The sequence below is a fragment of the Cryptomeria japonica genome, chromosome 7 (assembly GCF_030272615.1).
Source record: "Cryptomeria japonica chromosome 7, Sugi_1.0, whole genome shotgun sequence".
Taxonomy (NCBI): domain Eukaryota; kingdom Viridiplantae; phylum Streptophyta; class Pinopsida; order Cupressales; family Cupressaceae; genus Cryptomeria; species Cryptomeria japonica.
The window spans coordinates 858,165,826-858,183,855 of NC_081411.1; the positions used below are offsets into that span (position 1 = coordinate 858,165,826).

Below are 18,030 nucleotides of genomic sequence, written 5' to 3' on the forward strand. Positions count from 1 at the left end.
TTCTATTCCTAAGCTCTCTTTCATCTTGATGATGGATCATATAGTGTGATTTGAAATGCTGATGCAAGAAAAAATATACACAATCGAATCGAGAAACAACAAAAAGAACTATTCTGGATTGTAGAAAACCAATATCTTTAATACTAATATCGAGTACTATTACGGGAACTAATAACAAATTTAATGATACAGTAAACATTTAAGTTTGAAGACAAATTGAATTTGGCTTATAGCAATATGGGACTCCCTCTACTCCTTGCGGGAGGCATTTGTGCTACAAAAGGCATACATAACTCATGACCTCTTTTTCAAGAGCACAATTTCTTCACCACTAGACCAACTCGAAATTTGAATTTGTGACCTCTTTATCAAGATTTTTTTTAAAATCAGAAAAAAAATTAAAAACACATCTTACAATGAGTTAGCTTCTCCTCCACAATAGAGAAGAAAACACACACACTATATTGTGAAAGACGTGTTGATTACAGGAGATGAATGGAACACCTTGCATTTTACATTAAATCTCAATGGTTGCTTTGTTTTGTAACTCGTCTCCTGTGAGCCAAAAGGAACAGACTTCTCCTCTTCATTCATAATCTTTAAATCATTTTTGTTTACCCAAGAATGTGCTCTTCTTACTCCTGTCGTATTGCTGCTTGTAATCAACAAGAGCTCCTGAAGAATCTCCTTCATGGAGGGCCGCATGTTCACATCCTCATTTAGACAAGCCTCTGCTAAATTAGCCACACTTGTCATGGACTCCATCTGATCCTTCTCCACCAGCCGAGTATCAAATAATTCAGCAACCAGACTCTGGCCTTTCCTAGACAGAAATAAGTCTGCCAAGATACGTTCCTCTTTTGCTCTGTCTACAGACATAGCCTTCATGCTGGTTAACAGCTCCACCATCACAACCCCAAAGCTGTAAATGTCTGTTTTGCTTGTGAGCTCTACAGTCTTGTAGTATTGTGGATCCACATACCCCAATGTCCCCTTCACACCGGTAGTCAGATGGGTATTGCCCGTTGGCATTAGACGGGATAACCCAAAGTCTGATAGCTTGACAGAATATGTGGAGTCAAGTAAAATGTTTGCAGACTTGATATCTCTATGTACAATTTGAACAGAAGCAGAAGAATGCAGATAAGCCACTGCTTCTGCAGTTTCTGTTGTGATCTGTAACCTCTTATCCCATGTCAAGAATTTGGTCCCATCCTTTCCATGGAGATGATCAAACAGTGTGCCATTGGAGACATATTCGTAGACCAGTAATGGAATTCGAGTTTCCAAGCAGCAGCCCAAGAGTTTTATAATGTTTCTGTGATCGATCTGAGACAGAACTATGACTTCATTGATGAATTGTTTGATGTGTTCCTCGTCAACATCTTTGCATTTTTTAATAGCCACTAACCTGCCTTCTGCCAGTTTTCCCTGGTAAACATTCCCAAAACCTCCAACTCCCACCTTGAGATCTTCAGAGAAATTGTTGGTTGCCTTTACAAGCTCTGCTTCTGAGAAAATAGTGACTTTCCTCCGCCCTCTGTCTGAGGAGATGTATTCTTGCAGAAGAAGGCCTTTGTTTTGCAGAAAGTACTTTCTTCTCATGAGTACCTGTTTCCTTTTCTTCACTACCCAAAACAGGGCCCCTGCAATCAGTGGTCCTCCTACCAAGGACGTAAAGATTCCTGCTTTAAACAATGGCAATATTCATGAGCCACAGTTGAAGAGTTTTAGAAATTAATTTTGATTGATATAATGCAACTTCTACAATAAATTTAGAAAATTTAGAAAAATACCTATAAGCAGGGGAGCAAGTATGCTGTCGTCTGTGCAACTGGTCTTACCATCACCTTTTCCCTTGGCGCAAAAGCAAGCGTAAGAACCATTCATGTTCACACACCTTCCCACCGGCGGTAGAATGCATTCATTTTGAAAAATATCACATTCATTTATATCTGCAGGATTCCATTTTAACAAATTTACATTATCCTGTAAATGAACACTGGGAAAGAACAAACCCATACCCAATGATTTTACTAGCTTTGAAATAAAATCAAAAGCCTAAACCTGGTGATTATCTACTATCAATTAATTCCCCAATTAATGAGATTGCGTGCTCTTTCATCTTGTATTTGATTTGATAAATTCCCCCCATTTTTAGTCACATTCTGTTCAGAATCTTCAGATATCCTGGAATAAGAATTTAGGAGCGTCTATCACTTGGCTTTACGCCAGAAGTCTTGTCGATGGAAAATAAGCTCCACCGAGCATATTGGATTCAATATTTTACCCATTTAGAAGCACAATTTCTCTTACCATTTTAGCAGGTTTCAGTTCCAGAGATGAATCAATTATTTTAGTTTGTGAAATGCAATAAATGAAATTCTTTACTGGTTCAAATCCATTAGAGAAGAAATTGAAGCAGCAAGAAGGGTAAACGGAGGGGTTCTTCATAGATATGCATATTAAGTAGGTGAGGCGCAGGTCTCAAACTCTAATCCATGTTGCTTATAATACGGATACCCCAATTCTATGTTTGGCTGTGCAGAAACTCTTCAATAGAGTATATACAACTCTCACGAGGAAGGGGATCCACAGTGACCAGGGGTACTCCTAATTGTACTAAACCAATAGGAACTACTTCAGAATTCAGATATCCAATGTTTCTTAGGATGCCCCTCCTGAAATTTGGCTGTGGAGAAAATCTTTAACATGCGAAAAGTAGTTCTGAATTAAAACATCTTTAGTTGGATGGAAACAAACTACTTTCAAGTTTTCTGAAGTGTTACAGTACGGGAAGCGTAGCTTTAGTTGTTATAGTTAATTTCATACATCCACAGATCTTAGATACATTAGTTTTTAACAAAAAAAAAATTCATTTTATGTGACTTTATTTATAGCTACTGTTCTGGCTTCTAACAGTACATACTGCGGATTCACAAGGATCAAAAAGTACCAATAGTTATGCACAATTATTTCGGTAGTGGTGTACTATGGGTACCAATAAAGATGAACAAATAAACCTACTGCAGTCCAAAAATGCTAACTACTAAGAGATTAAGTGGCCTGCTCCTAGTACTGTAAAATTTATAATAGATTTTTAACTATTTTTTTTATTTCTTTAAATTTATAATTGAGAGATTGGGTGAGCTAGGAATGAACAGTAATTAGAACATGGGTATCAATAAAAATGCACAAATAGATCAATTACAATAAAAAATGCTAACTACTGAAATAAAATAGACTGCTATTAATAAACAAGAAATGAACAGCAATTAGAACATAAGCTATAAGGGTAGCTCTTTCCCTAATATTGTAAATAAATAACAGGTCCCAATCAAATGAATGAAGAAAACAACCCAAAAAATTACAAAGTTTAGTACCATACCAGTGCACTGGACGCCTTCCTGGTAACCATCGCCCTCGTACCCCTCGTCACATCTGCACACCTTGTAACCGGGCATCCCGGTAACATCAAGGCAATGAGCATGCCTTGAGCAGGTAAGATTGCCCATTTGATTTGCAGAGGAACAATTTTCAGCCTTAAAACCCCAATCGATCTTCAGACCATAAGTACCAGCCCCAAATCTTCCTTTATCAGGAACCTGTATCTTGAAGGTCGTGGGGTCGAGTATGGTCGAGAACACACATTCTCCAGACGGCGGCTGCACTGAAAAATTAACACTTCTCCAATTCTCTATCAACCCAATTTGGCAGCAACCAAACCCATTACAGTACTCTGGCTGGTAAATTTTCAAACAGGAAGCCCCGCACATTCCCCCAACTCTTGATTGAAGGGCAGTAGGAAAGAAGGATCCGTTGGTATAACAGCCAACGGAGGCAAACACATTGGATCCCGAAATTGTGAAGGGTCCGTCCCTCGGAAGTGAAAAGAATTCATGTGCAGACTGTGAAACATTGCAGCTGATGGCTTTCAGATGACTAATATTGATTAGCAGAGAATTGTATGAGAGATTTAAGACCTGGAATTCCCCTGTAGGAGTCGAAAGAAATGGGATGCTCCCCTGTCCGAAAGTAGAGTTCCTTTTGCATAGAAGAGAGAAGTTGGAGTGCCCGCAATTCGAACCCTGGATGTTGAAGGGGTAATTTATGTTGAGATAACCGCATGTCTGTGGATAATTTATGCTGCAACCATCACTATTGCAGCTCTGTATTGTTACACAGAAGGCGGTAATAATAAGCAGAAACTGAGCCATTCCTCTGTCTCTGGGAGTTGACATTGGATTTATGGGTTTGAGTAGTAAACTAGTATGGCCAGGCACATCATAAATAGCGGGTATATTTTGAAATTTTGATGTAAAGGACAGCGTACCAGATATTTATTTTCAGGATTAGCTAAATAATTTTAAATTATGTTAATATTTCACTCTCAATTTTCAATTGTAAAGATACTGTTGGTCGTTGTTGATGAGCAAATGAATTGAATACCTTGAGCACAAAATGTATATAGAAAATATAAAGCTAAAGTTACCGACACTGTTGGAACTCACGTCATAGCCAAGGTTTTGCACAGGAGACAATGTCTAGCTTTAACAACTCATGCATATGTAAATCAAATCCACGTTCTTTATGCTTTATATACATTTTTCATCAACTCTTTTGTTTTTTCTTGAGTGCTTTATTTACATCTCAAATTTGAGAAAAGAAGATTAACCTAATTTAAAAATTATGTAGACAGTTGTTAAAAGAAATATATGATATTCAATCTTTTATATGCAAAATATTATATAGGAAGTATACTAAATTTAGATTAAGTTAGAGATGATAATTGATATTTTAATAATAGATAAGAAGATACGTTGATATAATAAACATGTTGAAGATGTATATAATTAGTTGATGTTAAGAAAATGATGTTCTTGATAGGTACAATATTTTAGAATTAAAATAAATTCAAAAATATTTATAGGTCAATCTCAAGTGGCTCAAGGTTTTGATCTCTTATACATCGATTTGAGCTCTAAAATCTTGATACGATTTGACATGCAACAAACTTTTGAGGCTTGGTTCACTATAATCTTTGATGCCTTCTAATGAGAAAGTATGGTCATGTTCAAGAACACCTTTAGGGAAGTTGTTAGATTGCTAGGTGAAGGTCTCCTAAATCAACTTCATTGACTGGTCACCTTTACAACCTTCGGCAAAGATCAATGATAAAATACACAAGTGTGCATGACCTATATGTAAATATTGATAAGATGGGTTCCTCTTAAACTCCAAATCCAAATGTTCATAGAAATGCTATGTAGAATGATATGTGTGAATGTATGTTATCATATTGATTCCTAATCTATGTAATTGCATAGATGAATATCTTTAGATACTGAAATAGAATAATTATTAAATTAATCATGTAAACATGTACCAAGTTGACTCCACCAACTAGTAAGAAAGGGTGCAAGTTGGCCAATTTTGAAATTGAGAATTTAAAATTTTGAGTTCAATCTTGAGTGGCTTGAGGCCCAACCTGAGTGCTAAGAGATTAACACTAGATATGGGCAATTGTAAATTTGAAGATCACAAATAGGTATACAAAGATTTGATTTAACAATGGGCAAATGTGTGAGGATAAGTACAAATGTGGCTAAGACAAGGACTTTACAATCTAAGCCCTCCAAGTAGAATTTTAAACTAGGAAATGGATCTTAGTGTCATCCATAAAAAAGTAGTAGCCATAAAATGAATAGAATAATAAAAATTGTGTATATTAGCAGGTGGTGTATAGTGCATATTCTAGCACTCATTGTATAGAACAATTCATTCTCAAAATACTATACTTGAATAACTTGAGGCAATGGGCACTAGCATTGTAGCATAGGGAAAAGGTAAGTAGATCATAGAGATTGATCCTAATGTCTTGGTGGGTATTACAAGCATAATAATTTCCCATGTAAACATTGAGGAAGAAAAAAGATTATGTCATTGTGATATGTGGATCGATAGACAACTACTGCACTTCATTGTCAATAACAAAAACTAAAAGAACATTATTTTTTCTAAATTAGTTTTAAGACTAGACTTCCATTAATACCTCATCCAAAACCATACTCCATTGAATGGTTTAGTGTGGGTGTTAGGATTAAGGTGCCATCACCCTTGTAAATCCTATGTATCTAATTATTCCCAGTATTATTTATAAATCATTCATAAGTTGTGAGCAATTCACCATTAGTTGTGAATATTTTTTATCATCCGCTTACCACCATAGAAATTATTTTTCATCAAGATTTGATAAATAATTATTTATCAACGTGAAGTTACCATTTATTAGAAGAAAATTTTGAAGGTTAAGGTTGTTTTGGATGCCCAAATCCTTATGAGGTTTCTTTAAACACTTTCAATATTTTTTTGGATGGTTATAACACCTCTACATGAAGACAATAATCGCCCTGCACAATAGGACAAAATAGGTGTCCATAAAGAAAATTTGGTGTCCATGTGTGAGAGATACAACCAATATTATTTTATCCATTAAATTATTATAATTAACTAATAGAAACATTTGGATATGTTAACAAACTTGGTTTCTCTATTTAAAGGGTAATTTTTTTATATAAACATGGGTTATGGTGGTAGAAAGGGAGCATTATGAGTTGAGTAAAACAAATATTTAAATAGGTGCTAAAGGGGTGAAGAATAAGGAGGAGAAAGGAAGAATTGTATGTAACATCTATTGTTTAAAATAATATAGAATTGAGCCTCTCTTCTTTGTTGATTTTTGTCCTAAAATGGTTTCTCCATGTTAGCATGGTGTTATGTGTTTGATATTTTGTTCTATATTTCTTTGTATTTCTTATTCATTTTCTTGCAAACTCCATTTGGTTACACATCGGATAAAATGTAATTTATAGTTGAAATTAGATATCCATTTATACTAGTCTTTTATATTTTAATCTTGTCTTTGTTTGAATTAATGTCATTTTATCACCCTTTCTTCTTCATAGGAAATAGGGTGGACTTGTTCATTGGAGACTGGTGACACTTTTCAAAATTCCAAGGAATGAAAATAATTTTCAAACCATGTGAGAGCATACTTGGATAGCATAAGTCTAACATTTTTTTATGAGGAGAAATTTTTTGTAAACTAAAGTATACCTCCATTTAAGATACCCATTAGTTGAGCTTCTATACACCTATTTCTATAAAAAGGTTGTACTTAAAAATTATATATATTATTGAAGAAACCATGATATAATGTCTCAACTTGATCTTGCTCATTTTTTTGAGATTCTTTCTCTTGCTCATGCACTTTTGAGATACCAAGTTTCTATATCAAGGAAAGTTATAAATTCAAGTAGAAACACTTTCAAACCCCTTGCATTGAGCATTTCCTTTATGCTCTTCTCTATATAAATCACTTTTTATTTGTCTTGTTATCTTATTCCACTTCAATTCCAATACCAAGCTCAAAATAGAAAAAACATTCACTTTCACTTATAGATGTATAACTAGTCAAAAATATTATATGCCCATCACACACTACTAAAGATATTCAAAACACCATTCCAATATCAATTGATATCTAAAATTATAGAAATATTCTCATAACAACCACTGACTATAAATATCTAAATTAAACTCCTCAAAATTCCTTCAATTAATTAGTTTCTTTATCTCTAATTATTGTATTACTTTTATAACATGCTAAATTCACTAGAACATCATAAGAAAAAAATAAAATAGAAGAAAGGCTACAAAAAAAACCAAAAAAACACAAACACATGTGGTTGTACTTGAAGAATCCCTCAAAAGGGAATAAAATGAGCTTTCACACTTTATACAACTAACTCCAAACACCTACAAATAGTCTTTGCACTATAGAAACATTATTCTTCCTCTTGTGTGATTACTAAAATGATATCCAACCCTTTTTCCAATGTTTTCCTCGCATCCTTTCCTAATGCTAGGAAGATCTAACATAACAAAAAAAAAAAAAAAAAAAGAGATAGACAGAGACAGAGAGAGAGAGAAATGAAGAGATAAAAATACTCATATTTTCCATTTTGTCTAAATTATGATAAAATCACTACTTGTCTTTAGTATTGAATTCATAATTATTGGGGTGGTGAATACAACACTAGAAAATAATGATTTTATCCATAAAACCATCAAGATAATGATGAAACAACTATATACTATAAATTGACAATTCCTTCATCATTGAATTTTCTCTATATTTGATCCCCTTCTTCAGATCTTTCTTGAGATTCTCTAGATCACTCCAAAATTGTCTCTAATTAAAATATAAAATTCATAACAACAAAACAAGTCAAATAAAACAAACATATACTCTCATAATATTAAACAATTGCATGACTCAAAATAACAGTTCTTTAACTAAATTTGATCTAAAAAAAATGACAACAATAAATGTTATTTATTGATCTAATCTTCATAATAATTTTAATTATATTTTCCTTTGTTCTCAAATATAAACTATATGTTCTTGCATTATGGTTATTTCTATCAAAAAAGAAATATTAATGCCTCCATTAGACAATTTCTTTTACTTATTTAACCAATCATCATACATGATATAAAAATTTAAGCACTAATCCTATAGTTTATAATTAATTTTCTTATTTTTAATTTTAAAATTTGTATTTATCTATTTTCCTACTGGTTTATGTTGGAAATAATCAACACATAAACAGAATATATTATTTAAATTTTATTATATTTTAAATTAATTAAATTTTTGTGATAAAATTTCAGTATATCAATAATGTAACTTGTCTTATTCAACTACTAATTAGAGGCTCAAATTTCAAGTCGTTTAAATGACATTGAACACTATTATAACCATTATAATAGTCTTTATGTATTGTGAGGTAGTAACATAAATTAATATAAAAATTAATTATGCATTCAATGAGATTTTCTTTTATAAAAATATGTTTTTTACTTCTAATTATTTTGTCCACTTGAAAGATATTACCAATGTCACTCAAATCTATAAATGTTTTTCTAGAGGTGTTAATGAAGCCTCAAGGGATGGTGAGGGTGAGGATAGTGGTTCCTTTAAAGTTAAAAAAGGGTATATCTCAAATCTCATTGTCCAACTTATTGAAATATCTTGAGCCCCTCAACTCAAAGAACAACACTCTTCCAAGTATTATGTTGCATTAAAAAAAATAGGATCTACAATAATCGATGGATATACATCTAGCACTGAAATAGGTCATACACCTTATCAGAAGTATAGTAAATGGTTTATCCAACAATTTGTAGGTGCTTAAAATAATCTAATCGCCTTAATATAACTAATAAATAATAAATATTTATTATTATTTATTTTTTTCTTTTAAATAACAATATAATATAACAAGCTACAAGAATTCAAATGGTGGGAGCAGGAGGCGATGGTGATGTTTCGCATGGCAGGCATGGTGCAAGTATCTTTGAGGTTCGGGAGCAGATCTAAACTAGGTGGTGCAGTCACGGTTAGGAGGGACCTCAATGACATCTATCCTGACCATGCAACAAGAGTAGAACACAACGAAAGCAGGACAAGATGATAGAGGCAATGCAGAACTGATTGATTATATCATGAAAATTGTTTACAATTTGCCAACAACATGTGGGCTATAAAATTTGGCTCACTGGCCTAATACAAACATGCTCAATTATAGTCTCGGTCAATACCGGACCTCTTAACCTCAAGATAGATCTTCCCGGTTCTCAAAACTTCTTACTACAAGCTAAATTACATTGATTTATATGGTCTAAGGAGATCTAGATCGGCCCAAGAAGAATCAAACAATGATGAACATGATGAAATGTGTAAAACCAACAGGTCAGCCTCCGCTAATCAAAATCCTCTGAAAAATCCAAAGGAAAAAGTGTGGGTTAGAGGGAAGGTCGGCCACACGCCCAGGAATGTTGGAAACAACGAATTGGGGCTTCGCAAGCTAAGGAAAGGATCCGCAAGATTCGCCAATAGCAAATAGGTCCAAGCAGTTCCGGTGTTCTAAGCCATAAAATTGTCTCGAAATCCGAAAGCGATAGATTTCCGAAAAAAGATCCAAACATCCTTTGGTTCAGGAATAAGGAATATAATCATGTTTACAAGCAAAATCTAGCTCTTCAAGATTCGGTGAGAAAAAGAAAGAAAATGCAGAAAGAAATGTTGAAACTACAAAACTCAATAATACCTTGTACTATATATACCTTGTACTATATATGTTGAGTCTACATCCTTCAATAATACCTTGTACTATATATAATAGTCTAAAAAACTACAACTCATTTAGATTTTGAAAATGATTGAGAAAGATATGATTATGAAGCTAGCAAGTAAATCACCCAAAGATTATATAAAGGATATTTTTTTCTAGGTCTAAGGTTATCAAAGAGCTATAAACCACTGTAAAATAAACAAGATCTAGAAGTGTTTTGATGCTACATGGAGAGAAACAAATAATTACATAAATTCATGCAACACAAAAAGTAATAATTTATGTGCAAGTTCAATCTGTGCAAGCTTCCTAGTTTAGAAACGTGATATCAAATTAAACTATTCTAAGATCTCTAAGAAACTCCTTGGGTTAGGGTTATTCAATTGTTTTTAGAAACCTCCCTACTTATTAAAATATAAAAATTTGTTTGCACGATATACTTTTCTTTTTATTTATTGACTTCAAAAATCTCCTATAATCATTCTTACATAAACTTACTAACTAATTAAAATATTAAAATTTATGTGCACAATTTCGTTTTTATAGATTAAATTTATATTGAAAGATGATGTGTGCACATAATAGACTCGTTATATTTATTTCTATAAAGAAATATATCCTTGACTTTAAATTACGCAATCAATGATCAATCCAATTTATTTTTCATTTTACTCTAATCCTTAATTTTGTATATTAGTTTTTTTTTTTGGTCGGTGAACGCTTTTGACTGGAGGTACGAACCAATGGGGCCACAGGGGGAACCCCATCCCCATCCTCGAGTACATTATCTTGAGAGATGAGGTATTAACACCTCCATTGTAGATCACTCATTATCACTTTGATCCTCCTTATTACTCCAAGCGACTTATCTCTCCACTCCTTACCTCTCCATAGCAAATCTCCTGATGTCTCCCCTCCTTATCACTCCATCCAGGCAACACCAATCAAAACCCATCAACGAGCTTGTAACGCTAGGTAACACTTGAAGCAACTGGGCCCACCATCGAGTATGAGTCTGTTGAAGCCACCACCATCGAAGGTATGAACAACTATTGAAACCAGGCGCAAGCTCCATATATATATATATATATGCATATGCATATGCATATCCATATCCATATGTATATATGTATGTATGTATATATATGTATATGTATATATGTATATACACACACATATATACATATACATATACATATATATACATATACATATACATATATAGATATACATATACATATACATATATATACATATACATATACAGATATACATATAAATATATGTGTGTGTGTGTGTGACATATATATATACATATATATATATATATATATATATATATATATATATATATATATATATATATATATATGTATGTATGTATATGTATATGTATATGTATATATGTATGTATATACATATACATCTACATATACATATATATATGTATATATATATATATATGTATATATATGTATACATGTATATATATATATATATATATATATATATACATATATATATATATATACATATATATACATATACATATACATATACATATACATATATGTATATGTATATGTATATGTATATGTATATATATGTATATGTATATGTATATACATATATATGTGTGTGTGTGTGTATCTATATATATATACATATATAGGTATATATACTGTGTGTGTGTGTGTGTGTGTGTGTGAGAGAGAGAGAGAGAGAGAAATAGAATTAGATATTATTACAATACATCTTACTATCTCTAATACAATCTCATTTCTCAAAATCAAAATTAAAATTAAATTACAATAAATATAATTTTAACCTATAACATATATAATTCTAAGTTACAATTATAATTCAAATCACATTGACTACTTCTATTTCTAAATTATATAACTTCAACTTTATGATTTCACTTCCATAAACCTTTACTAATAAATTAGTAACCAACTAATTCAAACAACCATTCTTATTCTTAACATTAAAAGATAATAATAGTTACAAAATTGATAATCTTGGATACTTATCTTATTACATTTATTTCTTCTATTACCATATTAAAACAATAAGTACCTGCCACTACAATTAATACAACTAAAATGCAATCTAGTAGTCACTAACATTTACTTCAAATACAATTTCAATCATTGCAACACCAGTATGAATCAAATACAATGTGATCAAGCACATTGCTAATCTAAAAATCATGTTACTATAAATTTAATTTAGAGTTATTTAATTTCACAACTAAACATATTACAACTCTATTATCTTACTTGACTTAAAAATAAAAAATAAAAATCACTATTCTACAATATTAAAAAATAAATTAAATGAATACGTTGTGGAACTTTGAATGTGGCCATCTTTAATGTCATATTAAACAACATTCATTTATCTAAAAGATAAATTAAAGCTAAATATTAAAGGAACAAAAGACAAATATGTCATCTTCTTTTCTTTAAAGAATACTATTAATTGAATTCACATAAAATATTATTAAAATTCAAATAATAATAATTATTAACATTTTTATTTTTAAAATTATTAGTATATGATATATGTATACTATTGAGTAAGCGTGCAGTTTAAAATATGTATAAGAGAGCAAGACATGTGCGTAAAGTTAAATCGATATTAGTTTAGCATTTTATAAAACATGCTCAATTTAATGATGTCACCAAAATCTATCTTTATCTACATTGACTTTACTCCTATCTTTATATGAAGTCTTGGATGTTGAGGAATAATAAGCAATATTTTAGAAAAATGAAGAACATTCTAGAAGCTAGTACCAAATGTTTGATATTTGAGGAAGGTAAAGATAATTAGCTTTATTTTTAATAATAATTAATTTTATTAAAAGTTTTAAAGTAGTCTAAATACATGTTATAAGTCAATATTTAAAATAAATTATATAATTAAGAGTTATAATTGATATATGATATTATAAGAAATGTAAGAATCAAATGAAATAATGTAAAGATATTTAGTTTTAGATTTAAAAAATTATTATGGTAGATATTAGAAACTATTTTATTAAACTATTAGAAAATATAAGTATTTTAAATGATTGTCATGAAAATATAATTGGACCTATCTAATTCACTTTTGTAAGTAATATAAATATGGATGTGAAACAATCTTGCGTCAACCTTTATTTTTTTAGCCATTTTAGTTTTCTCAAACAAGTCATTAATGAAGCAATCAAAATAGTGGACAAAATCAATCATGTGACATTACATATTGATCCTAGAGATTCCAATTTGATATAGAGTTTAATTATGGATTGCACTTTTGATTAATGTAATTTCTCAAATTAGTTTTTGAGACATGGCTTGTCAATTGCTTTAAGAAAAACCCATTTGAGTCATGCAATAACCATGCATATTGGCACTAAGCTCTAAAGACACATGCAAGCTCATTGTTTGAGAGGAGCTCCATCTTTACAATCACGTCAAGTTTGAAATGTCGATTTCCTTTTTAGATAACAAAGAACCTTCTACACCTAAAAATGTAATATAAAAGGAGGCCTAATTCATTTAGGCAAGGACAATGAAAGGGACAAGGAGAAATTTGAGGACTAACCAATGTCCATAAGCTCAAATTAGAGGAAGAAAAGTGAGATCTAATAAAGGATGTCCATGTTTATTGCCACACTCATGTGAAATGATATATTTTTATTATAATCTAAGGCTTTCTAGAACATCAAAGACTACTGATGTAATTTAGATTATTCATACACACACCCAGACATTGATTCAATGTATTTTCTTATGATTGTGTTGATAATTGATTTTTGATATTCATTGATTGTGAGTGGGTGTGTTGAAGTTGCATGGTTAGATAATCGTCCATTAGACCCATTATCCATGATTATATTAAATGGTATCAAAATATAAAAGATCATAAGGAATGTTAAGGAAAGGTAGAAATTATGAATATATCTTCTAACATTGAGTTGTTAGGTAGAAGTTATCAAGATATTTAATAAAAGAGGGAAGTTGAATTATCTTTCAAAATTATAGTGTGGGAAATATTTAAGATATTCCATGATCATTGAGGTTATCAATAGGGAATTTATTTTGAGGCAATTTTCAAGTATTGTATTAGTGAATAAAAATGTAAGAAGCTTTATTAGATAGGTTGTTGACTAAGAGGAAATTTGCAAAAGTCCAAGAATAAAGTCACCCTATAGATAGATGTGTTGATGGTGGTGGTACAATAGCCAACAATAGGTTACTTTAGGCTAAATGACCTCTCTTAAAAATATTGAGGATGCTCCAAGGTTTATTTATAGTTAGGCATTGACTATGCTGAAATAGCTCAACTAGTCGATGCGGTTGTTAAACAAGGGGCATTTGCTAGTGATTACAAGTATTCAATTGAAAGTAAAAAGTTTCATCTCTTGATAATAATGTAATATACAATATGTATGATATTAAAATTCAAATCATAAGCATGTTCGTAAGCAGATGTGAAAGCAAATGCTTCTCTAACTATGATTCTACTCTAGCGTGAATAGGGATAACTAGCAAAAGAGGGTAGGGTAATGAGAAAGGATAATGAAATCTACATGCTAATGGAAAATGAAAAATATAAATTTACTTTAATACATTGGAATGTAAAATTAGATTTATCCAACCAACATTGTATTAACTATAAAAATCATAATTAATAAAAGTGTTGATGCAATCATCCAAGGAAACTTTAGTAATTAAAGATATTTAGATTTCATCAAATTGGAGTGTCATGCCTATGCACAGAACCAAGATGAAATCATATGGGTGAGCATCTAAATTTAGATCTAGCCAATTTGTAGGTACTTAAAAAAATCTAATTTCCCTTTAATATAATTAAATAATAATTAATATTTATCTCATAGAGAAATATTAAAAATATGATCTATATTATTGGGGCTTGTAATTGACATTGACATGAAAGATTTGGTTAAACAAGTTTTCTTTCATAAGTAGGGGCAACAATAGGGTCCCTTCCCTTGGTTTTTCACTACCCCCAAACCTAGGAGTGTCCATAGTTAGAGAATCCAATGTCGTTCAATTGAGTTTGGCTAAGTATGTTATGGTAGGAGTTAGTTGTGGAGTTTAAATGTGAAACTAGTTTAGCTTCATTCTATTTCTTACTGATGGCATCATCCTCTTTTGTTTCATTGACAAATTACAATGACATCCTTTATCTACATAAATGCTCCATAGGAAAGAATACAAATTTGATGCTAATTATTTTTTTTACAAAATACTTTCATAAAATGAATTATTTAAAAAATGATATAAATCTATCTATGGCCTTAAAAATATTACGAATCCATCTTAGATATTTAAATATTATTTTACCAATTTTTTTTTATATTTAATCATAAAATACTTGTGACCTATCTTTGTCGTATTGTAGGCAAATATCAATCCAAAACTATTATTCCTGGGAGCATCCTTCAATAATACTTTGCATTATATATAATAGTTTGAAAAAACTACAACTTGTTTAAATTTTGGAAATGAAGGAGAAAGATATGATAATGAAGCTAGTAAGTAGATCACCCAAAGATTATATATGGAATAATTTTTTCTAGGCCTAAGGCTATCAAAGAACTATAAACTATTGTAAAATAAACAAAATCTAGAGGTGTTTTGATGCTACATGGAAAGAAACAATACGCACAATCATTAAATAATTACATAAATTCATGCAACACAAAAAGTAATAATTTATGTGCAAATTTCAATCTTTGCAAGCTTCCTATCTTAGAAATATGTTATCAAAATAAACTATTCTAAGATCTTCAAGAAACTCCTTGGATTAGGGTTATTCAAAGTTTGTAAGAAACCTCCCTACTTATTGGAATATAAAAATTTCTTTGCACAATTTTTTTTTTTTTTAATGTATTGACTTCAAAAATCTCCTATACTCATTTAACCTTTTAAATAAACCTACCAACTAATTAAAATATTAAAATTTATACATGCACAATTTCATTCTTATAGACAATTTATATTGAAAGAGAATTTCTTTTAATGGACTCATTATATTTATTTTTATATTGAAAGATATCCTTGACTTTAAATTAATAGTTTATAAGTACTAATTTATATCTATCTTTAATAATTTAATTTTTATGTTAAATGACTTTCTATATTGAAATATTGTTAAACACATTAAAAAGGATTTCTATAAGAAAGCACACTTTTTCAAAATTGAGAATTCAGTTTGGTTGTTTTTTCTAAAAAAATAATAATTTAATTGTCTATTATCTTCATTACATGACATTTAAATTTTGTCTATGGTTTATATTACTTAACTACTAAGTGTTCACTAAAATTACATAAATTTTCAAACATGTAAGGTTGATTCAACCAATAAAACTTAAAGCGCATTTGATAAAGTTAGAATTGTATTTACATTGTCTTGTATAATATTTTTTAATGCTATTTAACATTTCTATTATATTTATTATTTTTTAGGAAACAAGACTTACACTAAATATAGTTATACACAATTAATACAACTAAAATATTGCTATCATCAACTTAAATGCAATTTCAAGTATCAACTCACTAAGAATTAATCATATGTTTTCAACAATGAGTCACACTTACTGAAATATTGTGTTATTATCTAATATCATCTTATTATTACTGTACAAAAAATAACTAGCAAGAATTCATTTCATCTATGATAATTCTAAGATTAATAATATTGTACTAATATTTTTAATAATATATTAATAAAAAATAACATAATAATAAATATATGCAAATTTATATTATTGTATTATTAGTATACTATATAATATATTATGATAATAATTTAATATGTATTACCATAATGGTAGAGCTTATCCTTAAATCTAACCATATCTTTAATTGAACAATAACATAATGATAAACTAAAGATTTAACTTAAGCCTAACCTAACACCAACTTTAAACATAACCCTAACTTAACCATAATCCTATCTCTAATTGAACTCTAAACTTAATTATAATAGTATATTAAATAAATTTAAAGAATTAAATTTAATCCTTTAAAAAATTGTGTGTGTGTGTGAGTGATAGGATTATCTTCATGCAATTTCATAATATAAGAATATGTTAATAAAATAATAGTATTAATATAATGATAAAAAATAACATAATATTTAGAATAACAATATTTTAGATATTTTAATATTAAAAATATTTACTTTAGTTAGGTTAGGGTTATCCTCGGGTAATTTAATATCCTATCACTTATAAGTGAAATAGAATTAGATATTATTACAATATATCTTACTATTTCTAATAGAATCTCATTTCTCGAAATCAAAATTAAAATCAAATTACAATAAATATAATTTTAACCTACAACATATATAATTCTAAGTTAAAATTATAATTCAAATCACATTGACTACTTCTATTTCTAAATTATATAACTTCAATCTTATGATTTCACTTCCATAAACCTTTACTAATAGACTAATAATCAACTAATTCAAACAACCATTTTTATTCTTAACATTAAAAAATAATAATTGTTGCAAAAAATTATAATCTTGAATACTTATCTTATTACATTTATTTCTTCTATTCCAATATTTAAAAAAACAAGTACTTGCCACTACGTGGTACTTGTTGTAATAGTGCATTGTTTATGCAATCTAGTAATGACAACAATCTAGTAATGAATAACATTTATTTCAACTACAGTTTCAACGATTGCAGCACCAGTATGAACCAAATACAATATGATCAAGCGCATTACTAATCTAAAATTCAAGTTACCATAACTTTAATTTAAAGTTATTTAATTTCACAACTAGACATGTT

At 29.9% G+C, this 18,030-nt stretch overlaps 1 protein-coding gene across 1 annotated transcript; it reads right to left on the reverse strand.

The window, feature by feature from the left end:
- Positions 1–344: 344 nt before the first annotated feature.
- Positions 345–4,240, reverse strand: LOC131047048 (wall-associated receptor kinase-like 3). The gene is made up of 3 exons (XM_057980859.2): positions 3,389–4,240; positions 1,797–1,955; positions 345–1,685 (listed from the first exon to the last, which is right to left on the reverse strand). The coding sequence occupies exons 1-3, from the start codon at positions 4,215–4,217 to the stop codon at positions 460–462; spliced, it is 2,214 nt and encodes a 737-aa protein (XP_057836842.2). The 5' UTR covers positions 4,218–4,240; the 3' UTR covers positions 345–459.
- Positions 4,241–18,030: the final 13,790 nt, after the last annotated feature.